The 9218-nt window shown below is 40.2% G+C and overlaps 2 protein-coding genes across 2 annotated transcripts; one reads left to right on the top strand and one right to left on the bottom strand.

Moving 5' to 3' along the window:
* Nucleotides 1-81: 81 nt before the first annotated feature.
* thoc7 (THO complex 7) lies at nt 82-1978 on the top strand. The gene is made up of 8 exons (XM_069145870.1): nt 82-147; nt 378-498; nt 610-737; nt 835-921; nt 1262-1319; nt 1443-1509; nt 1614-1683; nt 1805-1978. Exons 1-8 carry the CDS (start codon nt 129-131, stop codon nt 1864-1866), a joined length of 612 nt encoding a protein of 203 aa, XP_069001971.1. The 5' UTR covers nt 82-128; the 3' UTR covers nt 1867-1978.
* Nucleotides 1979-2946: 968 nt separating this feature from the next.
* LOC138196032 (interferon-induced GTP-binding protein Mx) lies at nt 2947-8426 on the bottom strand. The gene is made up of 12 exons (XM_069145737.1): nt 8125-8426; nt 7335-7472; nt 7066-7220; nt 6611-6749; nt 5807-6005; nt 5637-5715; nt 5425-5547; nt 5184-5325; nt 4951-5109; nt 3939-4015; nt 3567-3806; nt 2947-3452 (listed from the first exon to the last, which is right to left on the bottom strand). Exons 1-12 carry the CDS (start codon nt 8318-8320, stop codon nt 3228-3230), a joined length of 1872 nt encoding a protein of 623 aa, XP_069001838.1. The 5' UTR covers nt 8321-8426; the 3' UTR covers nt 2947-3227.
* Nucleotides 8427-9218: the final 792 nt, after the last annotated feature.

Below are 9218 nucleotides of genomic sequence, written 5' to 3'. Positions count from 1 at the left end.
ATGAATAAAGGTTTAAAAACAGATTCTGGCCAATCACCGCCGTCTGTCTGCAGAGGCGGAGCGCGAGGCTTTGTTCACTTCCTGCTGTTCAATAAAGTTGATCTTGCTGGTACAGCCATAGTACAAACATGGGGGCTGTTACAGATGGTAAGTAAATAATCAATTCGGTGATTTTAGCTCACTGGTTAAAGTTACGAGTAGCAATGTTCCTCTGACCTCTTAAAGTATCAACATGTCATACGATCAAAAATGAACCAGTTCAACGTGGAGAAGCCGCTTGTTTTCTAAACAGCTAATGTTAGCTGGCTAACAGTTAGCTTGGGTTTGCCTGATGTATCTAGACGGCTGGTAAATTCCCTCTTTTATGCGTGCTACAGATGAAGTTATCCGGAAACGGCTTCTTATTGACGGCGACGGAGCCGGAGATGACCGAAAAATCAATGTGCTGCTAAAGAGTTTCACCAAATGGTGCACCTCGCCTGGGACCCCGGAGGAAGCGTAAGTGGGCTCCGCAGAGGTTAAAGCCTTGGACCCTGAGGCCAAGTAGTTCTATAAAACTGCGGTGAATAACTTGTTCTGAGTCCTGAACCGTCTCGTACCTCTGTTAAGATTCACGCAGTATCAGAGGATGTTGGGCATCCTGGCTCAGTGTGATTTTTCCATGGGCAAGACGTTGATGGTGTACGACATGAATCTTCGAGAAATGGAGAATTACGAGAAAATCTACACTAACATAGGTAAGGATGGTTTTGTTGACTCTTACCTTTAATCTTTAATTACATCTGTTGATGACTGCTCATTTTTGTAATCCACATTTTTTTCCCCCCATGAAAGAACAAAACATCACATCCGCACATGAGAAGATAGCAGAATGCAAAAAAGAAATTCAGAGGGCAAAGAGGATACGAAAGAATCGCCAAGGTAAGAATATTTTCTGTTGGACAGTTATTGTACCTGTAAGAGATATATGGCTTGTATTTTTTTTTATGTACTCTGAGGAAGATCTAAGACATTATTGAAGCAGCATGCCAAAAGTTATTGTGCAGTTTGACTTTAGAAACAGCCTATTTCCTTGAGTAGGATTGTAACAGCTTTGTCTATTTTTGAGGTTTCAAAGGTAAAAATGAGCAAAGCACTTTTCTTTTCTTTTTTTTCACGTTTTATACAGAAGTCATGGAACATTTTACTTGTAAATTGTCCAAATTATGTTTAAAAAAAATAAAAAAAATCTACATTTCCATTGTTTCCTCCTTCCTTTCAGAGTACGATGCTTTAGCTAAGGTTATCCAGCAACACCCAGACCGACATGAAACACTGAAGTAAGTCAGCCCGTGGCTTCTGTTTCATCTACATATTGATTAAACTGCCCTGCTTAATGGGTAAAGTCAGTTTTGGTCATGATAATCAGATTGTGAGCTCAGTTTTGCTTTGCTCTTTTACAGACAGTTGGAGGCACTTGACAAAGAGCTCCAGCAACTGTCTCACATCAAGGAGAATGTGGATGCAAAGGTAAAATCAAATACATTTATCATCTTCTCTATTGTAACATCTAATGTTTTCAAATATTTAATATTTTCCTTCCTTTTTAAACCCTCCTCTTTTTCCCCACTCAGTTGGAGTTAAGGAAGAAGCAGTTTCATGTGCTACTCAGCACCATACAGGAACTACAGCAGACCCTTGACAGTGAGTACTTTTAATTCTTAATAACTATTGATCCACCAAACCAGAAAAAGATGAATCTGTAAAGTTTAGGGAAAAGTAGTGTCAACTCTGCTTCGCTTATAGTTTTTTTAATCTCTCCTAGATGACGAGAAATCAGACAACGATGACAACATTCAAGAGAGCCCTGCAGAGAACTGTGAATGAGAAAATGGAGATCCAGACAGAAATAGGCAAAGCAAACCGCCTTTTAAATTAATTAGATTTTTGTCTAAGAACACTTTCGTATGTATTTTGGAATAAAATCGACTTGTCCACACCTCTCTTGTTAAATTTTTTTGTTACCAAGTTGTTTTTTACCTTAACTTTTTATTTGAAATAGTTAACCAAGGTTGTCAGACTGACATGCAAAGTATGTAAACTGACTGTAGAAACTGTACAGACTGTACAAAAGAGAGACGCCTCTGACTGATGTAAAATAAGTACACACCAACTAGCCACAACATTAAAACAACTGACAGGTAAAGCATAAAGTATTTAGTACAACAGCCAACCATAATGTTAATCTTTTTGCTCAATCCTAACGGAAGGTGTTGATTTATATGTATGGTCATTTTGGAGGCTGTAATTAATGGGGCCTTTGAACTGCATTGGGTTATATTGAGAGGTGTTCCTAATTTTTTGTCAACCCCATTCATTTAAATGGAAGTGAAAAAATATTAAGTCCGGTCTGACTATCAGCATCAGTGGCTTTAATGTTATGGCTGATTGGTGTATTTAATATAATTCATTAGTTGCTGAGCTAGAAGTCAGGACTGAACTGTGGTCTTTTGATTGCTGAAAGTTGAGGATCACTTTTGTTTATGGAGGAAGATATTTTATGTTCATATATTTAGAGTATTAGAATGTCTGATCAGTTTCCCTGTTCCATTTCCTCTTTAAATTCACAAGGGGGCGCTAAAGTACAGTTTTCTACTCATACTGACTATTTGAGTAGTTTGAGCCCAATAGCTGAGAGAGTACTTTGTTAGATAAACTAAAAAAAAAAAGTGTGATTACAAGGATTTTAGACTTACTATCGATATATACTTTTGCCCTCGTAGAAACAAGTCTCAGGCAAACAAGTCTCAGGCAAAATGAAGTATCTTTATCTTTTGGGTTGTTCTAAATTTGTTTAAAGAATAGTAAATAGATTGTTAGGTTGAGTAGTTTTATCCATAAAATCAAGTTGAATTAAACAAATCTATTCTTTGAATAAACACATTTTAACAAAAAGATACCTTTGGATACATTTTAAATCTTTAATAAAGTTCATAGAAGGAATTCAACTAAACCGAAACAGGGGACATGACTTACATAGTGAGTTCCTATGATATATACGTTGTATTTGCCATGTAATAAAAATCAAACACTTTGGACTGACTTTTTTGTAATGAAACTAGGAGTATATATTACAGTACATAAAAATAAACTTTCTGATGTAGTAGGTACATGGAAAACAAGTAAACATTGTACCTAACAGATGAAAGCAGTACATGCAACAGACTCATGCTGCAAGGTCTTGCCTTCTAGAACTCCACCAGGTATTTGCGGGCCTTCAGGAGTCGTTCAAGGCGACTCTGCAAACTAGCCCTCTTAGTGCCAATGTCAAAATCCTCCTTCAGCATGGACTCCACATTCTCCTTGTCCTGAAGCATCTGCAGCATCTCCCTTTGCAGCTGGACGGCAGACTCCTGCAGCATTTGGTAGCGGATCACCAGCGGGATCTGGTCAGCCAGACGCATGTTGGCAATCTGCAGGAGAAAGAAAAGTTTGACAGACAAGAACAGTCCCTGAAAAACATGCTCTGTCTAAACCATACTGTCATTGGTTTTGTTTTTAAATCTTTTATCTAAATTAAAACTTACATTGTAATAAGATTTAAGGTGCAACATTAGCTCCTGAAGTGTTGCATGATTATCCATGCAGTACACAATGCTTCTTTCAGGTATGTCTTCCTGCTCATCCTGCATTTCTTTCTTGCGCTCACTCAAACTCCCGCTGTAGGTTCTGTCCTGAGAGTAAACCAGCAGCTCCATCTTGAACTGAGTCCTCAGCATGTTTTCAGCAGTGGACTCTTTTTCTTGCTTAATGGCTTCGATCTTTGCCTGGAAAAGATTCATGTCAGTGTGAACATTCCCAAATGATAATGCAAATTATGTTGACAGAAAAAAAAAAAACTAAATTAATAAATACAACTTTTAAGAGTGGCAGCAGCTAAACTCATAGTAGATGACTACCTTGGCTGTTTTCATGAGGTTAGGATATCCAATGAAGCTACTGTGGGCCAGCTGTATGAACACCTTCTTCACGGCATCTGGAGAAAACAGAAATACAAGACACAAATGCTTTGTTTCCATTGAGCACTTCATTGGTGGTTGTATTGGAACAATAAAGAAAGAGCATAGTACTGGGTAAATATGACACTAAACCATCAGTTACACACTTATTTTTTTCTTCAGGCTGAACATAGGCTCACCACATTCAGTCTGAACTAAATTAATGAACAGTAAATGAAAGTGGCAAGACTCAGCTTTACGAGTGTCAATCAAAAAGTTCAGAGTCTGCTCCTGTTGCACGTGAAAGCTGTAGCACAGCGAGGGGAAGCTATAACCTTCCAGACTACGTACCAAGTTTTGTTGCTTGATGGATATCAGCAGCTGAGTTACACACATTTTTGTGAAAGTTGCTGCGGGCGCATTGCAATTTCTCCAGGACATGACCAAAGTGGGCACATAAATTTTGTGCCAAACTCAGGAAATAGGCAACGACGACCCTTGAAATGCTTAATGAAGCCTATGACAACAAAGCAGTGGGCCGAGCAAGGTTTTTTAAGGGACATTCATGTTTCAAAAAGAAGCAGAACGTCACTGTCCAAAACCAGACAAAGGCCCATCTGCAGCGTGGTGTTTTCTGGACATTCGTGGTGTTGTACACCGTGAATTTGTACCCCCGGTCAGATTGTCAACACTGAGGTCTACTTTGATGTTCTGTGGCACGATGGCATTTGAGTTCTCCAACATGACAACATGCCTGCTCAAAGTACGTTGAAAAAGCAGTTTCTCACCTGCAAAAACCATATAGTTGCCCTGCACCACCCCTAATAATTGTAAAAAATAATATTTAAAAAATCTGAAAAGATCGGACAATCATTTTAATAATGAAGAAAAAACTATTTTTTTTAACTCCACAGCAACACAATGAAATCTCAAAAGAGAAAGTTGCAAAAAACATACTAAAAGAAGAATATACCTCCAATGTCCTTGAGTTTCTTGACAGCTGGCTCTTCCAGCTTTTTGATCTGCTCCTTGACCATGACCTCAAAGGTCCTGTAATTAATGAAGCCTGGTAGCTCTCTTCCACGGTACCTTTCTTCATATTCCTCCACCTCTCGGTCAATTTTCTCGTTAACTGCAACGCACCAAAATATGTGTCAGAGTTGTGCCAATGAACAGCTGTACATCAGATCAAAATAATGTACTCACATTTGTCTCCTGAGTGGTCCAGGTGCACCTTCCATTTCCCAAACTCTTTTCTGAGCACAAAAAAGACATTGAGCTTCTCTCCACACATCAGTTCCTCTCCTGAAGTCAGACTGATGGCATCCTGATTGAATGCTGTCACTTTCTGCAGCACAAACAAGTATTTTTTTTCATTTTAAAGATAAGTATGGACAAACAAATGAAGCCATGTGCTGTAATCGGGATGTTGCGTAAGGGAGCTCACATCAATGAGGAACATCAGTCTCTCAGCTGCATCAGATGGGGGGCCATTGCCATATTTGTCCAGCTCTGCCTGAGTCTGTGCTAGTTTCTCCTCGATCTGCTCTTCCAGTCTCGGCAGAGATCTCTGTAAATCACAGCACAGGTCAAACGTGAGAAAACTAACCACTGATTCATACCATAAATTGTTAAGGTGAAGAAATAAGAGCAATTCACCTCAATGTGATGCACCAGCTCCAGTGTGAGTTTCTCAGCCAGTTTAGGAACAGTGGCTTGACCTTCACTGTAGAGAGTGCTACAGCAAAAACCAAAAAGCTACTGAGTACATGCTGCTCAACCTGCCAAACACTTTACCATGTAGTGTTTATACAGTATGATGAACTTACTAGAAATATGTATGCTCTTTGAAGAAGTCTTTCTCTCTTTCTATTGCTTCAGTAAGAGACACTTTCTCCGTGATCTCCTTCTGACCCCTGCACTTGACAATCATGTAGCCCTTCTTCAGGTGGATGACCTCATTATGGACAATTTCAACCACCACCTCCTCTGTGCCTTTGTCCACCAGGTCAGGCTTGGTCAAGATACCTGAAAGAGAGAAAGTAGACTACCTAATCCAAGGGACACATGGCCTGCGTGACTTGTTTTCTTTTTGTCGTCCATGTTAACAAGTTAGAGCAGCCATACTGCCTGTGTCTCACATGCGAGTCATGTGGAGCATCATCTAAAGGAATAGACCCACCGCTTATTTTTTACTCATGCAGCCCCACAGTTTCCAGCCAAAACAGAAAAGGAAGCAATCCCTGTAATCACGTGCACACTATTTAATCACAGCAAAAACCCAGTGTAGGCTCTAATTATTTCATGGCAATACTTTTCCAGGTGAAGGGCAGCATATTCTTGGTGCTCTCTCCCTCTCCTTCCTCTGTGTTGTGTCGGTGTGTCTCGCTCTGAACGAGGGTAAACAAAAATAATTTGCCTGCTTTTTGGTTTATAACTTGCCATTTGTCAGACCTCAAACAATCAATAGTCAAAGAGAATCTGATTGATTCAATGATACGACTGGCAGCCACAGCATATCTGGTAATACGCAGTGGACACACACTCCACGCAGCCTGTATGTCCCGGGCATTAGAGTTGAGTAACTTTCCAAAGAGCCAAGTGACCCTTTTTTCAAAATCAGTCTTACTTACCCAAAGTCCTCTCTCCATCAGGATCCACCATCTGTGCCATCTTCAAAGCCTCTGTGGTTGCGATGTCCACGTTGCACGGAACAACCACCAAACTGATGGTTTCTTGTTTTGTGATGAACTTCTGGATCAGTCTCTTTATCTGAAAGGATTAATTCATATTGCACATCAAGGTACAATTTACACAACTATCAAATGGTTGTTTTGCCTTTTCTAATCCTAACATGAGAGTGAAGTGTCCAGAGATTTGAATAACAGTCTTATTTTTTGCAAGGGTGGTGGCCAATACAGGAAGTTATTCATGAGACATCACGTTGCAGGTTAAAACTCAAGATTTTTGTAGATTACTATCCTGATAGATCTGGATCATTCACAAAATACAATGTCAACAAACTACAAAAAAAAAATTGTCCTAAAGAAACTGTGGCACACTGATTTGGGCCACAGAACTAACCTACCTGATCACCAATGTTCTCTGGTTGTCCCTTTACAGCCACCCTGGCGATGCCGGGCAGGTCAATGAGCGTCAGGTCTGGAACATCAGGGGAGGCGATCTCCAGACTGATGAGGTCATCGCTGATCCCCACCCCGACCCCGGCCATTTCATCTTGAGCTGGAGAGCAAGGACATGATATTATTGCTCAAACCTAAAAAAAAAAATCCAGTAGCTCCATTGACCCCAGGCTTTTTATAGTGATATGCAAGAAGGATGTACTGTAAACTGTACCTTGTCTGATCATTTTCTCCACATCTGCAGGGTCCTCTATCTCTTTCTCGCTGTCTTGGTAGCTTATCTTTCCATACCACTGCTCTCCCTCTCTCTTTCTCTTCATCTTCAGTTCGAGAGGACATCTTGTCACAATGCCTGGATTTATGACAAGTGAATGGGGAGAGAGGGAAAAGACTCAAAGTGAGACCAAGTGTGTATGATGAAATTGTGAAAAACGGTAGACTATGTTAGATAACAGAAATCAATTTAATACAAATTGGATCAAAATGAGCTTTTAACAATATGTTACAGGAAGTACAAATGTGCAAGAGAATTTTAATCAAACATCAATATTTCCCTTTTTATATAGCTTATGAAATTTCCAAATGTAAACAGGGATACTTCTGTAGTTTGTCTGTTTTTACCTGCTGACAAACAAAAAAGTAGGGCATGACATTTTTTTTTTTTTGTACAAAGCCAGCAAAAGTGCAAACAGTCGCAACACGGCAATGGTATTTTCTCTACCACCACTAGCAGGTTGATATTTTTGTTTAAATATAGGCAGATTATTTTTTTCTTCATTGTAGCATTCTTGCTGCCTGGAATTTTTTTGTGGCCTTCAACTTGGCACAGTGCCTCATCCAGGCATTACACCTGCTGTGTAATGTGTGTTTCAGCATTGGGTTGTCCTGCCACCTGGCCAAACATTTGTGGTCCTGGATGGATGGATGGATGGATGGGGGTGGGGGGGGGGGGTAGATAGATAGATAGATAGATAGATAGATAGATATTCTAGGTTGTAACTTACCACTTCCTCTAGGCAGAGCCACCCCAGACAGCGCCTCCAACACGGAGCTCTTCCCCGAGCTTTGGTCTCCTATCACGGCGATAGCAGGCAGCGCCAAGTCCTTCTCGACACCCAGAGAGCGCAGAGAGTCAATGAGGTCGATGCAGGGACGCACCTTCTCCTCATACTGTTGATTCAGAGTGTTCATGGTGCTCATAGCTTCTCTCCTGACAAAAACCTAATCGAGCAACAAGGAAATCGTCTAGCCTGTATACTCAGTCAGAGCACAGTAGGCAGAACCAGAGAAACAATTCCCACAATGAAAAGTTAGGTTTCGTTTCCCGCATTTGGGCGTGTTTAAATAGATCAAGTGTTAGGTGTGTGTTCACCACATTTGTTTAAAAGGGAACTGATTTAAGTCCTTCACTTGAAATATTCTGTCCGTCAGCGGTCAGCTGCTGCAGGCATCAGGATGGGGGGGATGCTGGCTGCAGTAATGCAGCCAATCCCCGTCAGAGAAATCGAAAGGATGTCAAGTTTCGTTTGCTTGTCTTTCATTTCTCCTGCTGCTGATGGGACAAACATGACGTAGCTACCATCTTCCAATGCATGTCTACCCGTGCAGAGGGTACGACCCCTTCACGTCTGCACACGTTATCATGTTGGTTTTATTTCAAATGAATAAAATTGACATGTTTGCCCAACTACACTATAACAAAGTGAAAACACGCTTAGAATTGTTAACAAATTTATGAAAAATCAAACACTAAAATCTATCAATTTACAAATGCATTAATTGATTTATCTGATTTATCTTAATTCAGATCCCTAATTCAGTTCTGTGAAGCCTCTAAAATACACATTTCTTCCAGTCTTCTCTTCATAGGCTTTGCATACAGCTGGATTTGAGCAGTTTACCCCATTCCTCCTGGCAGATCCTGTCAAACTACAGTGCATCCGGAAAGTATTCACAGCGCTTCACTTTTTACACATTTTGTTATGGTACAGCCTTCTTCCAAAATGGATTAAATTCATTTTTCCCCCCTCAAAATTCTACACGCAATATCCCATAATGACAAAGTGAAAATAGTTTGTTTGAAATTTTTGCAAATCTA

Source organism: Embiotoca jacksoni, unplaced genomic scaffold (assembly GCF_022577435.1).
Source record: "Embiotoca jacksoni isolate LCO1_2020_lvr unplaced genomic scaffold, fEmbJac1.0.p SCAF_1, whole genome shotgun sequence".
Lineage (NCBI taxonomy): Eukaryota > Metazoa > Chordata > Actinopteri > Embiotocidae > Embiotoca > Embiotoca jacksoni.
Note: the sequence above shows the minus strand (reverse complement) of the source record. Positions and strands in the feature narration are given on the sequence as shown.

Excerpts from the sequence above, each read along its gene's own strand:
- thoc7 (XM_069145870.1), top strand. Across the intron at positions 1,510-1,613 it reads AGGAGAATGTGGATGCAAAG|TTGGAGTTAAGGAAGAAGCA; the intron begins GTAAAATCAAAT and ends TTCCCCACTCAG. Across the intron at positions 1,684-1,804 it reads ACTACAGCAGACCCTTGACA|ATGACGAGAAATCAGACAAC; the intron begins GTGAGTACTTTT and ends AATCTCTCCTAG.
- LOC138196032 (XM_069145737.1), bottom strand. The coding sequence starts at position 8,320 with ATGAGCACCATGAACACTCTGAATCAACAGTATGAGGAGAAGGTGCGT. Across the intron at positions 7,473-8,124 it reads GGCTCTGCCTAGAGGAAGTG|GCATTGTGACAAGATGTCCT; the intron begins GTAAGTTACAAC and ends TCATAAATCCAG. Across the intron at positions 5,110-5,183 it reads GGACCACTCAGGAGACAAAT|TTAACGAGAAAATTGACCGA; the intron begins GTGAGTACATTA and ends GGTGCGTTGCAG.